Source organism: Rhinichthys klamathensis, unplaced genomic scaffold (assembly GCF_029890125.1).
Source record: "Rhinichthys klamathensis goyatoka isolate OS25496 unplaced genomic scaffold, OSU_Roscu_1.1 h1tg000109l_1, whole genome shotgun sequence".
NCBI classification, from domain to species: Eukaryota; Metazoa; Chordata; class Actinopteri; order Cypriniformes; family Leuciscidae; genus Rhinichthys; species Rhinichthys klamathensis.
Genome location: NW_026606647.1, coordinates 1,600,629 through 1,618,878, shown reverse-complemented (window position 1 = coordinate 1,618,878; position 18,250 = coordinate 1,600,629). Strand labels below are relative to the sequence as shown.

The window sequence follows — 18,250 nt, the reverse complement described above, 5'->3', positions numbered from 1 at the left end:
GCCATTTTAATGACACTACTATCCACGGAGACACAGGAGATGCTACCTGTCTTACAGTTTGTCTTGCCAGAGTGACATGTGAAATCTCAAGACTGCTAAAAATAGACATCACCATGGAAACATTTTGGCAAATAAAATTTCATTTATACTGTCTTCATAGGAAGAATGATCGGATTGGTGTTCATCTAAATGTCATGCAGGCTCGCTGTGAGATATTTTATCTCTTTCTTTCATTTTTCTCTTCTTTCCACAGTGCTGTGACCTCGGATATCATGCTAGCTTGGCGCGCACATTAAGGACGTATCTTTCTGCTGAGTATAACCTGGAGACCTCTCGCCATGAGGGTCTGGACATCATTGAGAATGCTGTAGACAACCTGGACCCTCGCAGTGACAAGCACAAGATCATGGACATGTACAATCAGGTGTTTTGCCCACCCATGCGCTTTGAGTTTCTGCCGCACATGGGAGATGAGGTATCCATCCTTCAACTTACTCAATAGTGTCTTATTAATGGAACAAGTCACCCAAAAATGAAAATCCTGTCATTATTTACTCACCCTCATGTCGTTCCAAACTGTATGACTTTCTTACAGTTGAGTTCTTAAAGATTATCCTGGCCACTTCATTTCAATATAATGAAATATTTAAAAATACCATAAAACAATCATTTCACTTCTTGTGCACTATAGTGCAAGCTGTATATAGATTTGCGTAAAAAATAGACAAAATTTGAGTCGTTTTTTTGGTTTAGAACCAAAGAGAGTAAGCGATGACAGAATATTCATTTTTCGCTGAACTATTCCTTTAAGAATAATGTAATACTAAATGTAGTAAAGATCTAAGCCATGTCAAGACATAAATGTATGACGGTGATAAACGTCTGTGTGTTTCAGGTGTGCCAGGTGAGTGCGCAGCAGCCCGTGCAGACAGAACTTCTAATGCGTTTCCACCAACTGCAGTCCCGCCTGGCCACACTCAAGATTGAAAACGAGGAGGTAAGAATAATCACAGTTACTACATTCAACATTTTATCATGGACATTATCATGCTGTTCACCTCTCTATAATAATTATTTAAGCTCAGCCTCAGATGTTACACCCACAAGACCGTTCACTGACTGTGATGCATATTGCATACTAACATAACATGGTTTTACAAAATTGCTAGCTCTAATGTGATTGACTGGTTTTATCTAATTTCCAAAAAGGCAGGGTGTGCAGGTCTTTATCAGTCTACTGGGAAACAAAGTTACGGTACGGTAACTTTACCGATACCGTGGCAAGCAGCTACACTGAGATACACTGGCTAGAATAGTCAATTTAATTTGTGGATTATATAGTTTAAGGCATTGAATCTTGAGAGGTATTCCGAGTTTGTTAGAGCACAACTGTATATTCCACTTTGTTCTCAAAGTCATTTGAGATTTCAGATTCAAGCCCACCTCCAAACTCCACCTCTAAGTGGGGTTATGTTAGAACAAGCTGCAAAGTGGACCCATACATCGAACCCATAAGATGAAACTAATGAAACATGAAAATCGTAATATACCCTATTATCTTGCTCAGATCATTGTGATTCATCAGTTCACATTAAGACATTTCACGGTCAAAAAATCCAGTGTCTACTGTCAATAGTGTAGAGATGTATGAAGCATGGCTCACACAGAAGTCAATTTTAGAGCAAACAGCTTTCTGTTGGTCATTGTGGCAAATCCACGAAATCTATTCCCCATACTCGAAATTTCTGATCATGTGGATTCCTTTTGAAATTAATGAGTTTCTTTGCGAAAATTCAAGGAATATGACTGCACTTACTCCCACTTACTCTTTATTCCGAAGATAAAAAAATGTGTCTTTTGTTAATCTTTGAAGGAAACAAATTTCCTGAAACTGGCTTCAAGCCTGCTTATAATTTTCAATCCCTCCACTTCAAGCACCTGATGTCACAAGTTCCTGTTGACTTTAACACCTGCTGGTGCAACCAAATGCTTTGGAAACTGTTCAGTTTTATTTACACCTGCTCACTAGTAAGATTCATCAGCTTCTTTAGTGAGTCATAACTCTGCAGAAAGCCCAACTGCCTCTCTCACACGAGTCTTTAGCACTCAAAGAGCCCTCAGCTTTACTCACATACATTTTTTTTCTGCCGTTTTTAAAGCACTCAAGAGAATACTTCAGCCTAGCAATCAAACTCATTGCAATTTAGTCCATCTTTCCTGGGAACTGTGAGTGTATTTTAGTGTACTCATCTGTTAATGGTGTTTCTTTTGGGAAGGAACGGTTATCTCCTTGTTTGGTCTTCAGTGAGGGTAATTCTTTGTCTTGGGAGAACGAATACAACTCAGGCGCATTACCAACCAACTAAATGTATGCAGGTGCTAATGAACTTTATAATAGCTCCCGTCTGTGTGTATTGATGACTTCATCTTGCCCTTATCACTTTGTGTCTCATAACCAGCTAGTAATGGATGATTTTGTGTCATGTAGTAAATGTGCCACATTAATCTGTGAGGGCCTGGGGCCAATTTAATTTACACATCGGTCACTATGATCTTTGGTCCTGGGGTCGAATGGAATCCAAATCCTGAAGAAATCAATGGGATCTCTTGAGGGCATAGAGGTTTAGGAAGTTTTCAAGCTGTATACTACTGTACATGCTCAAAGGTCACTTGTGGTTTGGCTTTTGACATTAAGGATTGGGATCAAATTTGGTTCCGATATTTGAGCCAGCATATAGTCTGGGCCATTGCTCAGTTTTGAGGTTTTAAAAGTTTTACCTGCATAAGCATTCAAATAGGCTGCAGCACACTGTGGGCTTACAGTATATGCATCAAAGTGACACATACTGTAGATGCTATTGCAGACATAAGTTTGAAGCTCATTGTACACTTTTTTTTCTTTCTGTGATTTGTTTTCTCATCCAGTGTACACATATTTTGAGTCTTTCAATATTCTTAAGCTCATATTGTGGGTTTGAATATATCACAGTGCCACGTACCTGTTATTGCAAACCTGTTATTGCAAAACAATAAGCATTTTTTTCAACTACAATGGGCACAGAAAATGTTATTATATATTCCCACAATAAAGTTTTTTTTTTCCTGATGGCTTCATCGTGCCAGTATGTTATTGTATTTTTTTCTTGCCCTGCCAGCATTATATGACAACAACTTGATAAATAACTATTTAACCAACATTTTTTATATGTCAGAAAATATGTTTTATAGCATAATAATATTTTTCATTAAACATTTTCTTTTTCAAAAGAAACTTACTGTGAAAGCCTCTTTCTGCCTCATAAAAAAATAAAAAGGAATTTAGATCTCATTTACGTGTTTTCAGATTTATTTCTTATTTTAAACTTTTTATTTTTTGCTTTGAGACAGAAACAGTCTCCATGACTGCTATAAATTCATAAACAGACTTTTGCTGGAAAACCATGGAATACTGTGCGAAACATGACTGATTTAGGTATAATTTTAAACCTATTCTAAACGGACGCTTCCAAGATAAAAAAATGTCATTCCATTTTATTTACGTCACTGTCAGGCGTCCAGAAATATACACTACCGTTCAAAAGTTTGGGGTCAGTAAGATTTTAGGTTTTTGAACAAAGCCCCTTATGCTCACCAAGGCTTAATTTATTTGCTTAAAATTACAGTAAAACAGTAATATTGTGAAATTATTACAAATTGAAAATAACTGGTTTCTACTTGAATATTTTTTAAAGTGTCATTTATTCCTGTGACAGTTTTCAGCATCATTAGTCCAGTCTTCAGTGTCACATGATCCTTCAGAAATCATTCTAATATGCTGATTTGGAAACATCTTATCATTGTTAAAAAACTGTTTTTCTACTTAATGTTTTTTGCATTTTTTCAGGATTCTATGAAGAATAGAAAGTTGAAAAGAACAGCATTCAATTTTAACGGTCACTTTTGGTCAATTTAATGCATCCTTGCCGAATAAAATAATTTATTTAAACTTTTGAACGCTAGTGTAAGTCTCTTATGTCATTTATATTCTAAAAGTTTATACTGATCTTTTCTTCACCTTACTGAGTCCCTGCTATGCTTTAATTAGGTACGCAAGACCTTGGATGCCACCATGCAGACCTTACAAGACATGCTGACAGTTGAGGACTTTGATGTGTCAGACGCCTTCCAGCACAGCCGATCCACAGAGTCCATTAAATCCGTGGCTTCCGAGAGTTACATGAGCAAGTTAAACATTGCTAAGAGACGAGCCAATCAGCAGGAGACAGAAGTCTTTTATTTCACTGTGAGTTTTCTCAGACCATAAGCACTGGGCCCACCAGTACGCTTTTTATTTTTAGGCCATTTTTATATGACATATAGTAATAAATGCAATTAATTGTGATTTAAGTTATTGACATATGTAATTAATTCAATTTTTATTCAATTGTCAATCCAAAGTATTAGTTATTTCAGACATAAGAGGGCAAAACCCGATATCTTCCATTTATAAGATGAAGTCCTGGTCCTCAAGATCTCTGGACTATCAGTAGATCTTTTAATACATGGTTCTCATCAGAATTGTCTCTGCAAACACTGATATGAAAGTCTACTCAGCCTGTCCTATCTATCCAAACTCAGTCATCACACATGAATCCGCAAAACATTCGTGACAAGGCATATGCCTCACCAATGAGACGGAAATTAAATCCTCCTATCGGAACAGATTGAATTTGCAGCGTGCAAAGTTCAGCGAAATCTGTTCTTTGTTGCCCACAGCACACATCACTCCCCAGTTTTAGTCACATCCCGTTAAAATCATTAGCTCACTGACGCCTTCATCTGTGTCGCAGAAATTCAAGGAGTACCTGAACGGCAGTAACCTCATCATTAAGCTGCAGGCCAAGCATGACCTTCTGAAACAGACTCTGGGGGAAGGTGAGTTGTCTGTTTATTAAATAAGTGTCTCTCTGCTCTCTGGAAATGCTGAGTGTCAGCTAAGCCTCTGGCACTTAATTGCAAATTTGGTCACTGTTGGGTACAAAATTGAAAGTTGTAGCTGCACAGCGAGTTCAAGAAGTTTATATCTAATGAATGGTTCTGGGCTTATTGGACAAGACATACAGAAGTGATATCTAAAAGTTTAAGACCAGACCACTAGTGAAAATTCTTCTTTTCTGCATCAAGCCGGTAGATGAAAGTTGAAAGATGAAACTGAGATGAAAAAGTTTGGGTAATTTTCAACCTAATGTTTACAGTAAGTATCACACCTATATCCCACAGTGTATCGCCATAGTCAATTTAGACCTACATGTAGTTTGTTAATAAAAATTGGAATTAAACAATTAAAACAAGCATTGTATTGACACTGTTAAAACACTGGGGTAGTTGATTTATTAGATACCAATGCCAAAGACTTTCTTCAGACAAATAATAATGTTTCAGTCAAAGACCTTTTTGAAGCAAATGCCTCAAGAAAATCTTTGACTGAAATGTTGTTATCTAATAATCAGTGTTTTTAAAGAATCCATTTAAGTGATTTAACAAAAAAGTTAGACTGCCATTGTGCGTGTATTGGTGTTAACGCGCTTCCTATTTGTTTTTACAAACTGAAGGATAAGTATTTTCATTTAGTTAAAAATTACCTTGAATATTCCTTTAAGTCTGAGCTCTTTTGTTGTCAGATGATTATAGAGACCCTTCTTTCATGGCCACATTTCCCATAAGGCCTCTTGTCACTTCTGTTACGGGCAGTTTACGCCCAATCAATCAGCTAGTGGCACCAGGGGGGGAATTTCAGCAGCTGCCTGTGCGGCAGCTCATAATCTAATGACGGCACACTGTGGGACGCCCCAGCTGAGTCCAGCCATCTATGTATATGATAGCTGACCAGTCCTGGCCTCTTCCCCTCTCCAGACTGTGTGCTCAATTACACTTCACCTCTTCGTCTGAGTAAAAACCAGACACTCGAGGCTAGCCAAGGTGTGTGCGTTAGTTAGCGCGTATGCTGCATATACATGAGTTTATCACATATGGTTGCAGCAGGTACCGCCCATGTTTTTAAATTATTCACCTAATTGACCCTCAATCCAAATAACCCTAACCCCCTAACAATCTAATTCTCTCCGTGGGTTGCCATGGCGCCAGCCAACTGGCTTAAATGCTCACTCTTATCATTTGAATGAGTGATGTAGAAGAATAAACTGTCTCTGTTTGTGACTGTCCTGTAGGTAAACCAGATCCTCCCTAATCGCTATCCAGAAACGTGTTTGGAAAGGATTGAGATCTTTTTTTAACCCCTCAGCTGGCAAGACATAAAGCCTTTCAGTTTTTGAAATGATTTTAGAGGGCAAAGCAAAGGCACACGGGAACCACTCCATTTGATATGCAGATTTAGTGAAATGAAATGATTTGAGGGGCCACTTCAGATCACTAAAGTACCCATGTAAAAACATTAGTGGTTCCACCTCATTACATGGCGATTCAGAATTGAAAAAACTTGATCTGTGTTAAAGGCAGGTGCTCTTGAGATGTGTAATTTTTGGTCTTTTTACCTCATTTTTTCCCAAACTGACATTTAAGATTGAACATTCTTGCATAATCTGGGATTTTTGTGACATTCCTGTGTGTTTTGGTTTGTGGGCGTGTATATTTTTCATTGTTTGTATCGTTGCGATACCAGGGAACCCTTTTGGGCGCACTGAATATTGGGACAAAGAACTTAGTGAGCTGACACAGCTTTCGCTCAGTGTCACCAGTGTGAAATGAATCCCTTTATGCACACACCCACTCTTTACATACCCTCATACACACAAATACAAACACACACACACTCTTTTAGCCTCTTTTAGTTCCCTTATGTGACCGTCTGACACCCCGCAGGGCCCTTCCGAGGTTTCTACGGTGACCAGTGCTCCTCTTTGTCCCAAGCGCAGTGTGGCTGCTAACCCATTCATCTCGCCTTCAATAGTGTTGTCCAGTCTCACGATAGCCCTCAGTACACTCTGACCGCGCTTTAGAACCCAGTGCATGAGATCATACTAATAATGACATTTCTGACTCCTCCCTCTTTTATCTCTCATTTTCAGGAGAAAGAGCCGAATGTGGAACTACAAGGTAAGAGTTCTGATGATGATGAAATTCCCACTTTTCAGAAACAAAATAAAGGTTCTTAATTGCATGAAGATCCATGGAACATTTACATTGCACAAAAGGTCCTTTAGGCCGGATTCACATATAGCGCCTAAAAACGCGTAGAAAACGCTGTGCGCTTATGGTGCACTTGCGGCATTCTGAAAAGTTGAGATGTTTTTATCTCGATGTGGCGCGGACGCGCTTGGAAAAAACAAGTGCGTCGCACCGCGACCGCGTCGCTTCCATTATGAGCGCGTATACCGCGCGGCTACATTTGAAATAACGAACTTGAGCGCGCAAAAGACGTGATATCTGAGCAGGCACTTATAGTGGAAAAAGGTAACTCGGGTTATTAGAATATTCTTCGCATTAAACAAATGGTTCTTTTAAAGTACTTTTAACTGAAAGTTTCTTTGGGGAACCCAAAAGTGCAACACTGCCAAAACTCCCTTTGAAGATTGCATTGCTGTGAAGAACCCATTTTGGAACCTTCGCTTTTAAGATTGAAGATATTCTCTTAGCTTGCTTTTGCTACAATATCTAAAGATTTTTGTCCAATTAAATGGTCATTTAAACTTGTCAGGCCATGGGGTCATTATACCTTTCATCCATATTCATTGTCAATATCCATGATTATTGTTTTAAATAAAAAAAATAGTTATTTTATCACAATCCCAAATCTTTTTATGGAATTTTTAGACTAAAAAGAGAATAAAACATTATTTGTCGGTCCATTTTCCGCAGGTTCAGCTGATAAAACAAACTCTAAATCACATAACAAGCTCTTGTAAAAGCAAGAGAGGGAACATAAAACTTTTTTTGATATTTCTCAGCGGTCAAAAGGGGACTTGTCCTCAAGCTGTCACTGGCAGGGGCTCAACTCATGCTGGGTTATCCAGAATGTCCTCTGACAGTCTGAGAATGCTGAGAATAGAGCTTTCCTGGTAAACAGATGCAGACCTGTTCTGACCTCTCAGTTGGATGACATCTACCAGTGTTGCCATTGATAATCATATGCCCTTTACTTAAATTTTCAAATGAAACCTACCCTACACTATTTCGCAATTATGTAGCTGCGAATGCTTGGTCGGCACATGTTGTTGCAGCAACATATAAATTTGTACTTGCGTAGCTAGTTGCATATGTATTCAAATACTTGAATAGATTGTTTCAGACCTTAACAATAAAGTGAAGTGGTATTCAATGTCTATACTTAAGAATGCATAGATTCTCTATGGACTCTAATTCCATTGAAAACATCCAACTCGTCCATCTCTGTTAATGATTAATCACGTAAGCAAATATAAACAACAGCTTGCGCTATGCCCTCAGGTTTACAGCCAAAGTACAGAGCCATGTCATGTTTGACTTTGATTGCATTTATTTTCCAATCTGTCACAACAGCAATTGTTTCAATAAGGGCCTGATTCAGTGCTCCTACAGGGAATAGAAAACTCCCTGCAGTTGTTATCGGTTAATTTGAGGTCAAAAGCATTAGGATGTAATTACGATCTTTTAAAGAACAACAATTAATGCCTGTTGCTTATTTAAACCCTTCATTATCGGCTGTTTCCTCCACTGAGACATATGCAAGAGTTATTGGCACGATTGTGTAGGGAATTTTAATTGTGTTTTTGTTCCATCTAACCATCTGCATTCCTCAGACCCCCAACCCTTCCCCCGAAACCACAGAAATTGCGGAAACCAAGGCCTCGTTCCATCTATAACCATAAGCTGTTTAATGGCAATATGGAGAGTTTCATTAAGGTACCCACTGACTTTGGTGCTAACAGTGCCCTCTGGTGGGCTGGAGGGATGGCTGAACCTCTGTCTATCTTTTCTGACTGACTCATGCTCTCACACCCTCTATTTGCTTCTGTTAATTTCCGTCTTTCGCCAGGTGGCGATGATGCAGATGATAAGGGTGGCAGCTGATGCCCTCCTGCCTAAATAGAGACTCAGCAGGGCCCATTAGTTGTTAAGGAACTGCCTTGTTGAATAATATACGCAATTAAGTGGTCGATTACCCATTAAACTTAAACTGTTTTGTTTAAAAATACATTTTAAATAGCAGAGAAAATGAACTGAAGGGCATCACGTTCTCCACATGTCTCCCTTTACTGCATCTCAAGCCATTCCAGCAGCCGTCCTAATGCTATTCCACCCAGTCACCACAACGACACTGTCGTCTCCATGGCAATTCTGTCGTCCCTTCCTCTCTAACTGTGATTTTTCTCACCTCTTTCACTCCTCTGCTCTGCTCTACGCTGCTTTGTGTCCTAGGGGAAGACGGAATGCTCGTACCCGCAATCAGGTACTGTAGAATAGGGCCAGCCATGGACTGTCTTTACCTTTCAGATAAGGCTGTAATACATTTGCTTAGACAAATGGGTTGTCTTTGTTTCTTTCCACAAGAGTTCAAAGAGAAATTCTAATGAGCTTTCTGTAGCGAATTAGGATGAGTTGCTACCAGCAGCCTTGGCTGAACTTTTAATCATTTTTTCTATTGTGTAATGCTCTCGAGGACAGACATGCTTAATGCTTTGCTTTTTTCTCTACTAAAACAACCAAAAAAAGACTACTTTTTTTTTGTTTTATGGATATATTACTTGTTTTTGAAGCATTTCGAAAATTTTTACTTTCTTAAAGGTGCACCAAGCAGTTTAGCCATTTAAAACATTTTTTAAAGGTTCTGCACATATTGATACGCAAATATATTTATTTTGTTACACAATTAGTGCTGTCAAATCAATTAATCGTGATTAATCGCATCTAACATAAAGTTAAAAATATATTATATGTGTGTGTATACAAACAAACACACACACACATACATGTGTGTATATATATATATAAAGTATATACACACACACAAACTTTTATTGTAGATGCGATTATTCACAATTAATCGAAATGACAGCACTATACACAATAAAATTAAAATAATGTACACTCACATGAGATAAAAGATCTAGTCATATTATTGGCCTTGAAAAAGCTGTTTTAATTCTATATTCATATTCCACAAGAAAGTATGTCCAATAACATGAATTACAGAGAAAGTAATGGCCCAATGATGTGACTCGCTCTATGTAAAATACAACAGTTTTAATTAGGTTTATCATGATTGAATGTGATATTAATCATAAGTTTAGCTACTATTATTAGTACTTTTCTTTTCTTTTAAATGAGGGGAAAATGTGCAGGTGCACCTTTAATGGGATAGTTCACCTAAAAAAAAAAGTTCACTTTTGTCATCATTTACTCACAGTGTATGACTTTCTTTCTTCTGCAGAGCACAAAAGAAAAAAAAAATTGGCCATAAAATGAAAGTTAATTGGGTCCATTGTTTGACTTACATTGTATGTACAAAACTGTCTTTAAAATATATATTATTTTTTTTTCTTTGAAAGAAAAAAGTTTACAGGTTTGGGATGACATGAGAGTGAGTAAATAATGACAGAATTATCATATTTTGGTGAACTATCCCTTTAAATCTCAGTCGCTGCTTTAAAACTGGTGCCATTTTGTAATGATTGTTGTCTTTCAGGATTCAGGTCAACCCATTCCTCTGGTGGTGGAGAGCTGTATTCGATACATTAATCTATATGGTAAGCGGTTCAAGGAAAGGTCACTAATTGATTGCAGATAAACCTGCTGACTCAGGAGCTACTGGAAACCATTAGAGAGCTCTCCAAAAACAGCACAGCCCCTTATCATTCAGAGAGCGATCGACACCCTGAACCACAGAGACACAGATGCTAATTTGAATAAGGACTCATCTGTTGTAAGTTTTAGTGATCCCGTGATGCTTTCGAAAAAGTTCCATATAAAGTCCATCTGTCAGGGTGAAGCTGAAGTCAGAGAATTTAGAGAATGACATCGGTTTGGCTGCTAAATATGCTGTGGATAGATGATTTATTATTCTGCTAGAGACTATAAATGTTTATGAATGTCAGGGCAGAAAATAATAATGCTATAAACTCTCAATTCTCTGTGCTGCCTCAAAGATTGCTAACAAGAGCCTAATCTACTCTTTCTGTGAGATTATTGCTTTAAAATATCAGGCTTTCCTTCAGGATCTAGTGAAATCTTAGAAAATGACTGGAACCTCTTTAACAAAACTCATATGTGCCAAAAATAAAGGATCCCTTAGAGGGAAATGTTGCAATTTCTTCTGTGCTCATCTTGTTTTGAACTAAGATAATGCAATATCATGCCTTGACAAGTTTGCGACTCATGTTTCTATTTATTTTCCTGTGCCAGGGCTGCAACAACAAGGCATATTCCGAGTTCCTGGATCTCAGGTGGAAGTCAATGATATTAAAAATTCATTTGAAAGAGGTTAGTCCCCCTAAAGATGAACTGTAATTAATTTTCGGTTCTTTTTTTGTACTTTCTGAACTGTGAATGTTGTTTTCTGAGTAGAGGGTGAAAATAACATCATAAAAATTAGATTTGAAAGCAGGTTTCAATTTACCAACGCTTTACTGTTCAACAAATTGATTCTACATTTAGCTCATGTTTGCAGATACAATCATGTGCCTGGTCTTGAGATTCACATATGGTGTCAGAGTCTGTCATTTCTTGGGCTTTACCATCATCGAAATCGTTCCATTGCACTGAAACATTCACTGCCTAGAATTTCCCAGAATGCACCGAGCACCGTTGAAAGTATATTCTCCCTTTTTTCTATTTAAGTCAATTGTAAGAACATGTACAAGATGAAGTACATTAGCAGGAAGATCACAACTTTTTTTTTTACAATATTCCCTTCCCCACATAAAGATCTAAATCGGATTGTAACATTAGAAAAAAAAAAAAACTAAAGCATTGCAAGAAAATAAATGCATAAAAGGAATAATTAGTCAGATATGGAGGACGACCGCATATTTCATCTACAAGTGAGATGCAAGGTAAACAAATGGTACCAGAAGAATATCAGTCATAAAAATTGTAGAATGATCTTGTTGACAAATAGCTATGTTTTAATGTGCAACCTTGTCACAGGTAATTGAATCATCAGCATCCTAATATTAAGTGGATCAAGGTGTCTGCTAGTGCCCAATTTTGTGTTCATGTTCAACTGATTCATATCATATGGAATTTAGGAGTGGAATGAGATGAATCTCTTTTTTGTAGACTCTCTCCTCTCTCTTAAATGACTTGTTTGAATTACATTTTTTCAGGTGAGGACCCACTGGTTGATGATCAGAGCGATCAGGACATCAACTCAGTGGCGGGTGTTCTTAAGCTGTATTTCAGAGGGCTGGAAAACCCTTTGTTCCCCAAGGAGCGTTTCCTGGATATGATCTCCACCATCAGTGAGTGTTGCATTCAGCTGAAGGAATGCTCAAAATGTCACTGGAGTGATTCAATCTGAAATTACTCCATAGATTCCTGTTATTTGTTGTATGCTCTTATTGGAACTTGGCTTTATCTTTCCAACTTGACAAAGCAATTAGTCAGTTTTATATATTTTGCTTTTTTTTTTTAAATATATATATTTTTTATTAATCAAGAATGCATTAAATTGATCAAAAGTGACAGTGAAGATATTTATATTGTTATAAAATATTAATATTGCCAATAAATGCTGTCTATAAATTTTCTATTAATTGAAAAATCCTGAAAAAATGTATCACTGCTTCCACAAAAACATGAAGCATCACAACTGTTTTCCACATTGATAATATGAAATATTGCTTCAAATCAGAATATTAGAATGATTTCTGAAGGGTCGTGTGACATTGAAGACTGCAGTAATGATGCTGCATTAATGATGATTGCATTTTACAATATATTTAAAATAGATAACTTATTTTAAGTTGTAATAATATTTCACAATATAACTGTTTTACAGCAATTTTGATTAAAAACATGCAGCCTTAGTGAGCATAAAAGTCTTCTTTCAAAAACATTTTTACTAAATCATACCGACCCCAAAGCTTTGAGCAGTTTGTCAATTTTGAATGTGGAGCTGTGGGTGGTTTTATTTGAATGTTGGTTTGTCGGTTGCTTGTTTCAGAGCTTGAGTCATCCGCTGAAAGAGCCCACCACATCCAGCAGATCATCGTCACCCTTCCTCGCACCATCATCATTGTCTTGAGATACCTGTTTGCTTTTCTCAATCAGTAAGTGGCCGTTTCGTGTACCATATTTTGAACCAGCGGATCCACAATCACACACGCACATACATTCTTAAAAGCGGGAGGCTAATCTATAATTTTACCGCACTGTCTTCAAAGGTTCTCTGTCTTTACACTGTAAATCTCCTCACCATTTATATGAATAGCAGCAGTCTCAAGCAAAGACATTCATTATATATACAAAGAGCTATTCAACAGCCCCCACTGTTCTTGTCTAATTTATGACCATGTCTGTCAAGGAGTGCTTTAGAGAATATTTACGCCTGGATAAAATCCATCAGTCTGTACTGTACTATACCTGTCCTCTTCTCCTGGCTTTTTATTGATGCTTCCTGTCCTCATCCTCCCCCAGACCAAACAGAGAATTTGATTTCACGTCATGAGTTTTCCCTGTGACTTCTTCCCCCCTTTCATTTGCTGTCAGTGCCCGCAGCTCTTGCAGCTGTAAACCTCACTTCTTCTTCAGTCGAGAGTTTCCAATGAGAGATGAGCTCTCCTCTGTTGAAAGATAATGCACTGTACATGAAGATGAATTCTCTGGAATAAAGTTATGAATGAATGTATTGAAATAGACAGCAGGAATAAGAGAGGAAGTTTTTTTAAAAAGTTACTCCTGCAGTATTACGTCATGTGATATGGACACGTAAAGCTTTTTTTCTCTCTCTCTCTCTGTTTCTTCATCTTTCTAGTCTGTCCCAGTACAGTGATGAGAACATGATGGACCCATATAACCTTGCCATCTGTTTTGGACCCACTCTGATGCCCATCCCGGACGGTCAGGACCCTGTGGCCTGCCAGGCTCATGTTAATGAGGTCATTAAAACCATCATCATGCACAATGAGGTCATCTTCCCCAGTCTGCGAGAGCTGGACGGCCCTGTCTATGAGAAATGCATGACTGGAGGAGAGGAGTACTGGTGAGCTCGAAGATTTTAGCTGGATTTTGTTGTTACTGAGGAATGTCATAATTTCTCCATTAGATCCAGCTGTGGCTTAAACTGAGCTCTAATCCAAATGAATGGGGAGTTTAGCACTCAGGTCATATGAAGATGAATACCTTTGGATGACTTTTGGAACCTATTGCTAAAAGCAATATTTTTACTTATAAAACAGATGGGTATAAAATCTGATTGATCCCTTACAAAAATGATTGTAGCATTACAGTGGTAGTTGGTATCAGATGGAAATATAATGTTGTTCTTTGATATATACTATTGTTCTAATAGATTAGCAGATTAATATACCATGGCTTTCACAAGATATTCCAGGGTACTTAATGGAAGTGGTTTGCTTTGATTATATTTAGTAATAAATGTAAATAAAGTGTCGTTCAAAAGTTTGAAAAATCAAAATGTGACTCTGGTGTGTTTTAGTCCTCTATGCTCGTCAAAACCATTTGATGGAGTCTTTAATATCGATACTAACAGGATTGATAACTAATGGCGTGACATTGCAAAACTGTAATTGCCATGGTTTTTCCAATGCTGGCATTATCACATGTGCAGCTATTGTGTTTACTGCGTTCTTAAACGTCTCCCTCTCTTTGTGTTTGTATATTCACACAGTGACAGCCCTCACAGTGAACCAGGCACCATTGATGAAGCAGACAACTGCACCGAACCACACACAAGCGATGATGGTACAGGCATTTTTTTCATTCATTGCTTTATACACACTCTTATTATTGTCTCTTATGGAAGGATGTTGTATTCAATTCTATTGCATAAGAGACCACAAATAATCAAAAGCAGAAATCAGCATTTGTGGTTTTTAGCTTAGTCAATAGAAGAATAGAGTAGAATAGAATACAGTCCGATTTTTATGCTAGCCTTTGGAGTGAATGGAATCAAAATGACCACATATTGCTTCTTAAAAAACAGAAAAATAGCTTTGCCTTGTGTTATTTTGAAGATGATGTTCTGATTAGCATTGCTGTGTTGTGCACTGGCTGACCTTTCTCTCTCTGTGTGTGTGTGTGTGTGTGTGTGTGTGTGTCTGTGTGTCTGTGTGTGTGTGTGCACGCGCACATGCATGTCAAACACCTAATTGACATCAGATGTCAAAACTGGCATTGAAACATCTGGGCCATATTCAGTTTGATCTAAACAGTTGATATATATATATATACATATATTATTTATACAACCAGAGGCAATATGAGACTTTGACTGTGCTAAATCTGTATTTGTGTCGTGTTTTCCAGTAAAACATCTAACCGTCCTAAAATGAATTGCATTTACTTGAGCAGCAAGAATATCTCAGATGTTACATGCTTTCAGTGATTATGTCAAATGAAATAGATTTTTCTTACCCCTCTGGTATAAAGTTTGTTCTTGTTTTTAGTATTAATAAAACATTTCCAGTGGGGTAAAAAAAAAAAAAAAAAAAACGTAATTTATGATATATTCTCTGAAACCAAGTCATATTGTCATTGTAGTTTTTGTGTGTACAATTTTTCTTTCAAAATGTTCTTAAAAAAAAATAAAAGTAATAATAATAAAGGTCATTTTTATTTTTCGTTTTTAAAAAGGTTTATTTTTTTACAGGAAAACAAAAATACTGATTAAGAAGAAATAAATAATAAAGAAATGCTTTATACACACCAGGCTGTGGTGTTTGGTGAAAATCATGACTGACATCTAGTTCAGCCAATCAGAGTTGTGCCCTTTAAGCAGTGTGCATCCTTATTGGCTGGTGGGCTATGAGGAGATAAGAAAGATGAAAACTGGCAGCACTGATTCATAAAGGGTTATTTGAGATTCCAGGTCTTTAAAAAAAAAAAGCCATTCCCTCTGCTTTTTTCCTCTCCCCCGCCTCACCCTCTTCATTTCTCACATATAAATGATAACATTGTCTAGCAACGTTTCCGTTGCTATATTAAATGAAGAAGCAGACGGAAATATCTCTTTCGGCCCAGTTTCAGCAATCTTTGTGCTTCATCTCTCTCTTTCAGCCCCTGGTTTTCTCTGCTTAATTGCCTCCTCCTTTGGCTTTTATCAGTTTGTTTTCCTTCTCTCCCTCTCTCTTGCACACTCTTTGTTCAGGGTGAGTAAACAGGTCTCACAGGGCTTCCTGCGCCTGCTCCCTTCATTTACTGATTGATGGAGCTGCACTCGCTCGCTAACCCAAAACACCAGCCACATTGCTGATACCATCTCACGCATACAGCATGCTGCTCATTAAACCAATTGAATTGTCATACCAATTTTTTTTTTCAGTTTCTCTAAAACGGTTCACCCTTTAACTAATGAATTAAGAATTGGTCTTTTTTATCACAAAAAAATAGAGCATGGTTTGTTTTTCTATTTAAAGGTGCACTTTTTTCCACTTTAAGGTGCAGTAAGCGATTTCTGAGTAACACTCTTTATAAACACATCCCTCGCTTCATTGCTTCGCCCCCAAAATGAATGAACACGCAATGCAAGAGTGGATGTCTCTTAATCATAGGTGAAGCCAAGCAAAATAATGCTTTGTGAAAAATAAAGTGAAGATGACGATCAAACGACAAGGACAAAAAATGTATATACAGTACACTAGAGTATATACAAGCAAGAGTTTGTTGTTAGTCGCCAGCTACACACCAACTCAAGACAAATAATGACACTCAAAACTGTCCTGTTACAATAGCTAACATTTAAAACAACAGCATATCTTGGTTCTGTAAAACAGCAAACCAGTGTTACTCCTGTATGGAGCAGAAACAACACAACCTCGGCATCTGTTTTCAGGCCCTCCCGCTTAGGTCCCTCTAGTGCTGAAAAAGACAAGAAAAAATTTAGGGCGGAACAGAAAAAGAAATTAGGGGCGAGACTTGATTTTGTCCATCGGGAATTGATTGGATTGTTGTGGTTTGCTATTGCTGTGATCTCATGTGAGTGACAGGTTGTCCTGTCCTCATGCCGAAAAGCACATCAACAGAGAAGAGATGTTGTTGACGGGAAACTATTTTGATTAAAGATTACGATGGCACATGAATTAAAAAAATAAATCATTTATAAATCATTTATAATAAATACTGCAATATTCCATAAAAAAAACAAGAAATGTCGATTTTGATTTCATGGTGACTTTAAAATGGAGTACATTCAGATAATGTAAGTGACCTAGCGGGCTATCTATTTTTAGTTCAAATGTGGAAGGCTTCCTGTAAAAAAACAGTCTGTTATGCTGCTTGCAAACTGGTTTTTGTTATCCTATTATTTTAATTTATCGTCGCAATCATAAACAGACTGGTTTGTAGCTCAAATAGTTCCACTGTTTACTTCTTCTCATTCTTCTAGTGATTTACCTATAGCACCTAATTAATCGGAAATCCAGCACCTTCACAGGAAATAGCTTACTTCTGCATTGAAAAATAAGGTGGATTATAAAAGACAAATTGTGATTGAATGACCAGCCATGACTTGCAATTTTGAATTAAACGCATACTTCAGGATAAATGACCCTTCCCTCTGGAGCTCATCAGCTAAAGCCCGCCTTATGCGTGACTTCAGGACTGTTTGAAGTCACAAGCTTTAGCTCCAAAACAGCGTTATCTCAACTTTCCCTGTAACCCTCGACACATGCTGAGAAACCGCAATCAGATTCTGAGCCTTCAATCCAGCCAATCAGGTGCAGTCACAATGGAAACAATCAGACGACATACAGAATAGCAAAGGCTGGTTTTCTCTCTCTCTCCATTTCCATTCCTCCTCTTTCCTTCCACTTCTGTGCCATGCCTGGATTTAATTTCACCCCTGGGTGGAGACCCTAATGAAACTGATTGTTTTTTGTTTTTTTTGACTTGGAGATTTCTGCCAAGCGCTGATTTGCTCTGTATATCTCCTTAACCCTGAATGACCCCACTGTCTGTTTGCCCCTGGCAGCGTCTGGGGTGGGAGGGTGGGGGGTTTGGGGTGGGCGTGAAGCGTGAACTGATCTGTGGTCATATGATGGCAGTGGTCACGTTAAATGGCAGCTGGGTGGCAGATTTGATAGGATTTAGATAAAGT

General features: G+C 37.7%; 1 protein-coding gene across 2 annotated transcripts in view; it reads left to right on the top strand.

Annotated features, from left to right (window-relative positions):
* srgap3 (SLIT-ROBO Rho GTPase activating protein 3) overlaps positions 1-18,250 on the top strand; it is a 101,505-nt gene that overhangs the window by 71,850 nt on the left and 11,405 nt on the right. The window contains exons 7-18 of one of the 2 annotated variants that reach the window (XM_056253754.1): positions 254-475; positions 896-997; positions 4,085-4,282; positions 4,830-4,914; positions 7,065-7,092; positions 8,775-8,877; positions 10,661-10,721; positions 11,377-11,454; positions 12,300-12,434; positions 13,139-13,244; positions 13,949-14,176; positions 14,825-14,898. In XM_056253754.1, coding sequence (XP_056109729.1) covers positions 254-475; positions 896-997; positions 4,085-4,282; positions 4,830-4,914; positions 7,065-7,092; positions 8,775-8,877; positions 10,661-10,721; positions 11,377-11,454; positions 12,300-12,434; positions 13,139-13,244; positions 13,949-14,176; positions 14,825-14,898 — 1,420 coding nt within the window. Of the gene's footprint in view, positions 1-253; positions 476-895; positions 998-4,084; positions 4,283-4,829; positions 4,915-7,064; positions 7,093-8,774; positions 8,878-9,393; positions 9,425-10,660; positions 10,722-11,376; positions 11,455-12,299; positions 12,435-13,138; positions 13,245-13,948; positions 14,177-14,824; positions 14,899-18,250 lie in introns of both variants that reach the window. The other variant, XM_056253755.1, reaches the window with a different exon arrangement.